At 39.5% G+C, this 10,187-nt stretch overlaps 2 protein-coding genes across 2 annotated transcripts; both read right to left on the bottom strand.

Moving 5' to 3' along the window:
• Window positions 1–1,721: 1,721 nt before the first annotated feature.
• micos10 (mitochondrial contact site and cristae organizing system subunit 10) lies at window positions 1,722–3,982 on the bottom strand. The gene is made up of 4 exons (XM_050065166.1): window positions 3,846–3,982; window positions 2,641–2,688; window positions 2,085–2,191; window positions 1,722–1,946 (listed from the first exon to the last, which is right to left on the bottom strand). The coding sequence occupies exons 1-4, from the start codon at window positions 3,916–3,918 to the stop codon at window positions 1,938–1,940; spliced, it is 237 nt and encodes a 78-aa protein (XP_049921123.1). The 5' UTR covers window positions 3,919–3,982; the 3' UTR covers window positions 1,722–1,937.
• Window positions 3,983–5,074: 1,092 nt separating this feature from the next.
• sike1 (suppressor of IKBKE 1) lies at window positions 5,075–9,385 on the bottom strand. Its single transcript, XM_050065887.1, has 5 exons — window positions 8,953–9,385; window positions 7,954–8,059; window positions 7,728–7,870; window positions 7,489–7,602; window positions 5,075–6,264 (listed from the first exon to the last, which is right to left on the bottom strand). The coding sequence occupies exons 1-5, from the start codon at window positions 9,109–9,111 to the stop codon at window positions 6,130–6,132; spliced, it is 657 nt and encodes a 218-aa protein (XP_049921844.1). The 5' UTR covers window positions 9,112–9,385; the 3' UTR covers window positions 5,075–6,129.
• Between the last annotated feature and the right edge of the window lie 802 nt (window positions 9,386–10,187).

Here is a 10,187-nt window from a genome sequence, read left to right as displayed (position 1 = left end):
ACTGCTAGCCCGTGATAGCCATACAATGCTCAGTGGTGTAGTGGAGGAAACGCACAGGTATACAGGATGTACCCACCTTTTTCTAGCCTTTTTACATTATATCCAGCAATCAGTCAAAAAGCCACTGGAATACACACACACACACACACACACACACACACACATATATATATATATGTATATATACATATACATATATATCAAGTATATCAACTTCTTCCTCAGTAAACTACACATCTACCTTGTAGTAAACCCACCTGATCAGCTACCACTAGGGGGTGGGGAAGAGTGAAGGCATGGCATTCCTGGTACAATTGTTGGACCTCCTAACATTACTATCTTTAAGAGGTTGTGGTGCGCTCATTTTAGGGCTAGCTTAAAGGTAGTGGTATCTTGTGAAACTAGATAACCTAAGGCATCAATTGCTACCAACCATTTCAACATAACTTGTCCGGAAGAGGGTTAAAACACGCACCAAAGTTAGGCTCAATTTTGGTGAGGGAACAAGTGGCGTGGCCATTTTAAGAGAGGTCCTTTAAACTCTCACCTTAAGATATTTAAATTAAATTGGCTTCTATTGGTACCCACTAGTCTAGGCTTGTTCTTAATGAATGTTTTGTTCTTTACAATCAATGTACTCCTTCAAATTAATGCTGTATATTTGTCCCTTTAAGGAAAAGTACAACCAGCCCGTTTGAAGAACAAGGAATCGCCTAACTTGTACGGATACATAACACATTAAAACAGGATTACTGAAGTACTCAAAATGCCAGTTGTACCAGTATCAATCTAGGTACATCAGATAACATCCAACATAAACTGTAAAATGAGAAACCAAAGTATATCAGTATGCAATTCCTTAACTCTCCATACTGACACAGTTTTCAACTAGCCCATATACTTCAACAGCATAATCTAATTCCTAAAATTTAATTATGGCTTATTGTTTAATTAAGGTGCATCAGACTACAGGGCATGGATACTTATGCAATCTATTCTTATACATTTTGTAATTGTACTTCATTTACATAAATTTGTGAAGCTTTGTCATACATTTTCCATTTGTTTCTTTTCTGTTGTCAGTGTCAAATAGTCTGAATGTATGATGAATGTATTCATATTCCATTCTAATGACTCAGAAAACAAAGTCACTTCACCTTGTTCCTACATGATTCTCCAGAGGATAATTATTCACAACAGGGGCACTAGCATTCAAAATAACATAAAACGAAGCATTCACAGGGTAAAATTGTCGGCACTCAAGCATTTCAATAGCCTTGTCAAATACTAAACATAATATGCAAAGCTCTCTATCTTCATGCCCCCTCAGAACTGACTAATCTCCTCCATCACTACGCCCCTGTCATCAGCCACATCAGATCAGCTGCTGCCAACCTTCTGACCTCCCTCTCACCCACACTGAGCCCACCGCCTTCTGGGACAGCGTTTGCATTGCTCTCCCCACCTTCCTCCACGACACCATTTCAGAAAATTACTCCCACTCGCTTTCAGAAATAAACTGAAAATGCACCTTTTCAAGGCTGCATTAACACTTGACTCCTATCACTCCCTCAAGTACCAATACTGCTTGAAGTGTTTGAATCTAGCTGTTGTAATTCATTAGATTACTCTTTTTTTTTGTATCACTTATGTCCAGGTGCGTTTAGATGGTTTTCATCCATTAGAAAGAATCTGAGGAAGAATGAGTCAATGGGGAATCATTTTTGTTGTCATGATTATTTTATTAAATACACACAGACTGTCCTAATCAGGCACATACAAATCATACAGAGTCATACTAGGGTGGATCGTTCAACAGGGAGACAAGGATCTAACTGTAGAACAGTGCAAATGGTGACTCTCCCACAGACAAAATAAAAAGAATTTAAAAAAAAAAAAAAAAAAAAAAAAAAAGACAGTCCCTCGATGATTTGCAGCTATTGCTCCTGTCAAAGAAAATAGAAATCAGTTACATAAATCTTGATTTACATACGCAATGACACACAGTTGTTATTCTGAGTTAGAGAGAAGGAATTATTGCTGTATCTTACTGGGTCCATGTGTGTTTTATTGCACAAACAAACCTTTTCACTTCTGTGCTGCAAATAATGTGACCTCAGGTCGTTCTGACAGTTGGCATACGCCATGCCAAGTCCCGTTCCTGAGCCGAATGAAATCGGCCAAGTGTGCCCTGCAAATGAAACAGGTACTTCATCTCTCGTCAAGCACGTCAGTGTTATTAAAAACATACCGGAGATGGCGTGTGAAAATCATTTTCACACTCTTGTTGTGACACCTTGTCTGTCTTTTTTCCCCTCCTGTACTTAACTTTCATATTCACATGCTCCTTTCTGTGCTTTTGAGGGTGGGAGTTGTTGCTGCTCTCCTCATAATAAGAGCATTAAATATTGAATAATAACTTGTTCAGTTAGATAAGACTGTTATTTGACAAAAAACACTCCAAAGACTGCGTAAAATAAAGTGTTTTGCTGCTGGCTGTATAGCAGACAACTGCTTGTACATGCTGCAGTAGTTAGAGAGCATCACTCCTGGCTCTTGTCTTCCTGTCAAGGACCTCTAGGCTACCGTAAATAAAAGGTTCAGGATGCAGTGCAGAAACAAGCCATTGCAACTACTTACGTTTGAAGAACAGAACAGAGAACACGATTCCTAGCCCCAATCCTGTGCCTGAAAAAGAGGAAGGAAACACAGCTACATTAAGACATGGTTGACAATATAATTTTACTGGCCTGTTTCATTTACAGAATTTGCTTAATCTTTATATATTTATTAGGAGCTATGATCGGTCTCATGCTGTCTCTCATTTAAGTTCATTAACATTATGTATTGTAGGAGGTACGTGGCCATGGCACACCATGCTTTGTTGCTTTGCAATGCACTGCTTTCTGATGCACATGGCAATAAACTTGAAACTTTAAATTTGTACCTGTGCTCTAATACAACAGGTAGGATGGAGGGGGGGCGACGTTAAAGTGTGGTCCATATATGTTTTTCTGAAAGTGGTTTAATAGTGTGATGTCACTTCCTGTCACCGTTTGAAAGAACACCTGTGGTCTTTGCACACAGCCTCCTTAAAACAAAGTGAGCCAGGCAGGTACCTCACTGCCGTAGCTGATGCTGCCTGTGTCACCACTGCATCCCACCAAACTCCATTCAAACATGTGACAAATCTATGGTGCTGTGCTTATTAGAAGTACGTACATGACTGGAGGCTGTATAGCAAGATTAAAATATCTATGGGCTATAATACCTGTGATTCAGGAAAAATACTTTGCTTTAATGAAGAAACGCAACTATACCCTGCTCCCTGTGTGACGTTAACGTCAGATAAGTCCGTCCTGTTAAATTGTGAGGTTGTAAGCCGAGAAAATAGAAAAGTTTACATGGTAATAAAATAAATGCTTTGTATGTATGCCGAATTCAGGAGTGGGCAATACTGTTTCGTAAAATGTCTTGCTTGTTGTCTTAGGAAAGGTGCACGTTTCGATAAAGCGAGATAGCATCAAATTGTCGTTTTATGACTGGCGCTTCCACTTAGGCTCTTTCCAACAGTAAAGTCTATGGGACCGCAAATATTAAGGAGTACCGATAGTTATAGTCTATGATGAAAGTCTACAATTCACCCTACCTTTACCCGTCAAAATAAAGAAGTAAGAGACATCTAACTGGTCATTCACTTGTCCTTTACAAGCCCTTTAGGCTAGCTAGTTAGCCTCTCGCTCAGTCAATGACAGCAGTGGACTACTGTAAAACCTGCAGCTTATTTTGTCCTATTTCGGGGACATTACAATGTCATTACACGCGGAAGACTTTGGGATATTTACCGAATTTAATGGCACCATCTGCCAGGCATCGGTCCCACTTTTTCCCCGGCTCCTTTTCAGACATGCTGAACATTAGCTTCTCCCAGAAGTGTCAAATGCAGCGCTGGTGCTGCTTTCACGTGCTGTCGGAAATGTAGAATCATACAATTTGAACACAGGGAGGACAGGACAAGCTGAAGCAGATTTTATGTCCCCAGAGCTACAAAAATCTTACTTCGTCGGCTCGGTGTCGTTGATACAATATATGTGGGGAGGAAAAAAAAATTATAAACAGGTGGGCGCTCGTTTAGCCTTTTTTACATGAACGCCGCATTACGCCACTCTTGCAAACCTCGCGATGGATTAAAACCAAAGCGGCTTAATGTCGCCATCCTGCGGTAAAGAATAAAACAATATTAACGCTTCATTCATGCCACACAATATAATCAGTGGGTGTAGGTGTGGTTACAGGTTATATGTATTTAGGCTAGTGATGATAATAGAGCTCTGTCTGAGCTTTTACTGGCAGTGGAGTAGACACTGCGATGTGACGTCATGTGTGCTACAAAATACATCTATTAACATGTGGCAGGTTCCTATCATCTGTGGCTTTATTGTCCATTTACAATGTGGATATAGACTTTTTATGTTATTTAATGCCCCTTAAAACTTGAAAAGTGGCAGCAGTGTAGACGTGAGTGAATAAGTCACATTTTCAGTAACTGTAATAGCACTAATAACTGACATGAAAAATCTCTCAGTATACTGTAGGCTATTGCCCTGATATAAAATTGGAGATTACTGAGCCACAAAAACTGATTTAGTGAAATTCTGACTTGAATGATCCTCCTTACAAGTGCAATAGAAAGAAAAGAATATTGAGAATTACTAGCTGCTGAGTTCTTTAAAAGTAATTTTCCAGTTTTGATTAGTGAGATTATTTTGTTATATAAGTGAACTGAAACTTTGTGATGAAGCCATGAAGGTATGACAACATATTCTATAATGTAAAACTTTATGTAACAAATTACATATATTTGTCCAACACCTCAGTCCATAATCTCCAATAGGTGTTCAGCTGAGTTGAGATCTGGTGACCAATCATTTTTATACATAACACAGAGCATGATTGGATGTTAACTGCTTAATTGTACCATGCAATGCACCTATGTTTTCTTCATTCATGTATTTAGATCATCCTTTAATTTGTCACCCCTCTGTATGTTGTGGCAAAGGAAAAAAACAGAGGTAGTTTTTTTTATTGCAAATTTATTTTAAAGTTTCTGAATGAAATTTTGTTTGACACAAATCATTACACTGTCATGAAGTCATTACAGCATGTTCACCTTATTAACACTGATTTCCTGAGATGACAATATACAATTTCTGACACATAACAGTGCGCAAACATCTGATTACACAAAAACTTGGCATGTTCTGAAATTGTTACCATTAAATAAAGACGTGCCATCAGCTGGGACACCTCTGCATCCAAATCTGAAAACTACAAAACTGGTGTTTAACACACAGAATCAAAGTACTAAACATGGAAGTCATGTTATATATGAATTCTACAAACAGACCGACAAACGTATCAAATTCATTAAATGACAGACAATCACATACAAATGATCCACTGTCACTCCTCAGCAGGCAAACTCTGTGAAACAGCCAAAAGTCATCTCATTGGCAGAGTGATTATCAAGCACAGCCTCTTAAAATGGTGCAGACTACAAGTTGGCTTCTTAATGGACTTCAAGTGAACTCATAGTAGGGGTGATTATGAGTATTTTACACATTGTGAGTGTGTGTGTTTGCGTGTGTGTGTGTGTGTCTGTGTGTGTGTGTGTGTGTGTGTGTGTGTGTGTGTGTGTGTGTGTGTGAACAGCAAAGGGGCACCAAAGAGGTAGAAACTGTGTCCTTGAAGAGTAAATCTATCTTTGGCCAAAAACAAAATAAATCCCCTTTGCTTTTACTGCCTTACACGTGTCTTTACTCCGACTGAATTCTTGCTCATGCGCTAGTGATTACCAAGACACCCCATCAAAAGTCACAGGTGATGCAAAATTCACTCCAACATGACTGCAGTTATAATACACATACTGTAAATGTGAAAACAAGTGCTACCATCCAGATGTACCTGCAGGTAAACGCATCTGATAGCCTTTGCTACAAAGATGCTGTGGTTTGATTGCATTCCATCTTATGTAAAAAAAAAAATATAATAATGTGATGAAAAGTAGAGAGATCATCAACCCTGTGTCCCGGTCCTGAAGGACCACAGTTCACACTGAAGCTGTTCTGGTCACTCGTAGGACTCTGGCTGAGGGGACTGTTGTTGTGCTGCTGCTGCTGCTGCGGGCTGGCTGGTTTCCTCTTTCGCTGTCTTTACAGAACTCTTGCTAATGGCTAAGAGGTCTCGCAGCTCCTTGTTCTCAATCTGTACAAGACAGGATAACCATACATTCAAGGGAAAATGTCCGGATTTTAAGAGTTAAATGGTCAGTCATTCCAAAATATATATCATTACATATTTTCTCACTTACATCTAGAGGTATTTTGGAAGGCAGATGCTGAAACTTTTGGTTTAATAAGTCTAGGTTGAGATATCTCTCTCTGGGATTTCTGCCGCCACTCCAACACAACTGAGGTGAATAGAGTTATATCGGTGGAGCTTACAGCATTGAAAACTTTACAATGTCCCACATTTGCATCCATTTTGAGAAATAATGTCTCTGATACTGTGAATAATCTACATACTGTGAACCATTATCACTGGAACTACTTTTTATTGTAAATGTCATTTTTCAATACTGTGAGTGCCACAAACATAATTCCATTCAACTGAATATACAAGACGGCAGCAAACATCTCAGAGATGGATGTCATAAAACCAAAATCTTCTACAGACTACACATCACTAGAAATGAAACTGCAATTACCGCCTCATAGTTGTAAACCTCTGCGAACCAGCCAAGCTACAATTTACATCCATGTCTGTCCAGACTCATATGTAGCCATGACAGTAGACAAAGCTTCAAATATGGATGTTGCTGCAAAGAAGCTGTATATTCTAAAACATGGATGCTTCACACACATCTTCAACTCAGCAGCATGGAAGATCTATACAATCAGCACAGTGTCAAGATGGACAGGACATCCAAGATTGGTGTCACCAATTCAGTATCTGACCAAATGTCTCCGCTTCTATTCCTGAATTGTGGCATTGAATAATGGCTAGAAAGAATTATGATGCTGCAATGAAGGTGATCTTTGACCTTTTGGATATAAAATGGCATCACTTCATCATTTAATCCTATTAGACATTTGTGTGAAATTTTGCCATAATTAGGGAATGAATTCTGTTATGGCCAAAACCATGTTTTGTGAGGTCACAGTGACCTTGACCTTACAAAACCATGTTTTGTGAGGTCACAGTGACCTTGACCTTTGACCGCCAAATTCTAATCAGTTCATTCTTGAATCCAAGTGGACCTGTGTACCAAATTTAACGCAAGTCCTTCGTGGAGTTCCTGGGATATCTCATTCACCAGAATGACACAGACAACCCAATAACATAATGCTTCCAGTCACGGCTGTCACCAGAACCGAGGCATGAAAACATCTACAGTCGTTCCTGATTCTACTGAAGCACTGTGCTCACCTCTAGCTGAGCAAGCCTCTCTCGAACAGAGCAGTAGTGCTGATCATCCACCTGCACTGCTCTTCTCATCACCTGGCCCATCTCGCATATCCGCTCCACCTGGCTCTGCACTTCCTGGAGAACAGTCAGAAAACAAAACGTTTCCCAAAGTCAGTGCATTTTAAACTGCACGACCATTAATTTGGAACCCTAAGCTACAAATGACAGAGAATTGTAAAATGTGAAGACAGTTAGCGTACTTTTGCGTGGTTCTCATGGAGGCTGAGCACAGGCTTGGTGTCCAGCTCCTTCTTTGCCATCATCAGCTGGAGCATCTGCTTGCGATATCGACCCATGATCAACTCTAGCGCGTACTGGTGTTCTTCAAGAGATAACCATAGTTCTGCAGAGACAGTAATAAAGAGGGTTAGCCAAGATATAAAGCACCAGCCGTATAATCAACCAAACAGAGTGGTGTCTTTTAACCTTTATTCTCCTGCTGTAGCTCCTTGATTTGAGTGTTTTCCTGAGTCAGAAGGACATGAGGCTTGTATTTTGTCAGCTCCTGAATCTCTGAAGTGTCTTCTGTGTGCTGAGAGGAGAGAGCCGCATAGAGCAGTGAAGATAAATGATAATGATTACAAAGATATGTTGCTCTGTTTTAATATTAAATCAACCATGACATAATGAAATGTATAAACTGTAAAATCACATACTGTCAGCATATTACACACTGAAAAACACCTTAATTCAAAAGTGGTATAGTGATGCTACAACAGAGTATCATTGAAGCTACTGATTCAATGATACTCTGTTGTAGCAAAACTACCACAAAAATATGAATTGTTTCCATGACATTCACAACATCTAATTGTTGTAAGTCTCCTTTTCACCAAGGTCAGATCGAACTGGTTAGCCAGCAATTTTTTCTTTGCATTTTTTTAAAAGCAAATAAACACCTAAACAAGCAAAATACAACTAGAAGTGTGAGAAAATATTGATACACTAGAGTATCGCAGTTTTATGTCTTCTGATACTTTATCGATCATCAAAAACATTGTATCAATATTTGAATATATATGTCATACAAGATATAAAATTAAATCTGTATCCATCAATGTCATGCCAGCCAAACTCCATTCAACAACAAAGGAATGTAACGTTGTGGGTTATCTCAAACAAACATGCACAAAACATTGGAGCAAACGACTGTTGATAGATTTAAGGATTTTTAAGGAAACTGGGCACAGAGGTTACCAAACACACAGCACCTCAGAATTTGCTTTTGGCATTAGTCCACTTTTCCCTTTATGTTCACAAGGGAAAACTGTGGTCATCAGAGGAAACCTCAACTCAATCCTATCACACCATTTCTGTGTGTGTGTGTGTGTGTGTGTGTGTGTGTGTGTGTGTGTGCCACTGGGCAGTGCAGCAGACGTGAATAAAATCTTAAAGAAACCGTGTTGGGCTGGTTCTGGTCCTTACCTTGTCTGGAGGAGCATTTCCCACCTCTCTCATGCTCTGCACTCTCTGGCTGAGGGCCCCGGACTGCTCTATCAGTCCCTCGGCAGCCGTATCGTGCTCTTTCAGCCTCTCTAGAAGGGTCCGAGCATCGCCCAACACTTTTTCCAAAGTGCAGGCCATACTGGAGACTGACAACTCCTGTACAAACGAGCTAACGACACTTCACACTGCAGGCTCGATTCAAATTCCTCGCAGTCTTAGCTTAGCTTACGTTTAGCCTCAGTTAGCCGAGGCAGCTGCAATGATTTTGTAGCAACGTGTACAAACTATTGCGGGCCTTTGGAAATATTTCTCGATAGACAGAATAAGTACAGTACATAAAAATAAAAAAGTGTCCCCCTGTTTGTTGTCAAGTATGTCGTTTCCGTGTGAGACTTACTGTTAACGTCACTTCCGTATCTTCTTCTTCTTTGCATATCACAAACTGCAAACCAAAGTCGAGGGAGGTGGCGCCATCTATTGGAGAGTTTATTTACAGTGGCATCCGTGAGATTGGTAAACTGGGCCAAACAGACCAAGATCCTCAAATCAAAGTAACACAGCTGTACAGGAGGGAGCAAAACTTTTCAAGAGTCCAACCTGGAGAGGATTAAAAGTTTAAACCAATTAACTTGACTTTTTTCCCCAGAAGAAATTCTTAACAAGTAATTAATCATGGTCTTTAATTAATGTAGTTATCAACACGTTTTCTGTACCCCCAAAAGTGTTATCAAACCAGAGGGTGTGTTCGTTTACTTGTTTTTTTTTTTAAACTTTCCCTTCTTTTATACTGTGGGAGATTATTTTAATCCAGTTCATGTCTGACATAGAATTGACGATATACCATGTTAAGTCAGGTTGCTGTGTAAATTCCTTTCTCATCTCACAGCACCACACATACAACTATAGTAGGTTATAAGAAAGAATGCATTTAGCATTTTGACTATATTCTTATTTATAAAGTCCATCTATGGTTGAAAATGAAGTAAACTGAAGAAAATCACAAATAAAATATATTTCGAGACTTGTGCACATTGAAAGGTTGTTATTTATGAGGGGGGGGGGGGGGTGGGGGGTGCAAAGATGGACGGGGTTATTTCAAATAATTTTTTTAAGCACTGGGGAGAGAGTTATGTCAGGGGAGGGACATTCATCTTTAAATTGTTGTATTTTGTACCACACCTCAGCCATCCCCCTACTTCAGTCCCTTATTATAA

Source organism: Epinephelus moara, chromosome 16 (genome assembly GCF_006386435.1).
Source record: "Epinephelus moara isolate mb chromosome 16, YSFRI_EMoa_1.0, whole genome shotgun sequence".
In the NCBI taxonomy this organism is placed as follows: Eukaryota; Metazoa; Chordata; class Actinopteri; order Perciformes; family Serranidae; genus Epinephelus; species Epinephelus moara.
This window is presented reverse-complemented; position numbering and strand designations above follow the sequence as displayed.

Coding starts and splice junctions, on each gene's coding strand:
- sike1 (XM_050065887.1), bottom strand. CDS start 9,111: ATGGCCTGCACTTTGGAAAAAGTGTTGGGCGATGCTCGGACCCTTCTA. Junction 8,060..8,952: donor GAAATGCTCCTCCAGACAAG/GTAAGGACCAGA, acceptor CTCTCCTCTCAG/CACACAGAAGACACTTCAGA. Junction 6,265..7,488: donor AGAGGCTTGCTCAGCTAGAG/GTGAGCACAGTG, acceptor TGTCTTGTACAG/ATTGAGAACAAGGAGCTGCG.
- micos10 (XM_050065166.1), bottom strand. CDS start 3,918: ATGTTCAGCATGTCTGAAAAGGAGCCGGGGAAAAAGTGGGACCGATGC. Junction 2,689..3,845: donor AGATGGTGCCATTAAATTCG/GTAAATATCCCA, acceptor CCTCTTTTTCAG/GCACAGGATTGGGGCTAGGA. Junction 2,192..2,640: donor CTCTGTTCTGTTCTTCAAAC/GTAAGTAGTTGC, acceptor TTTCATTTGCAG/GGCACACTTGGCCGATTTCA.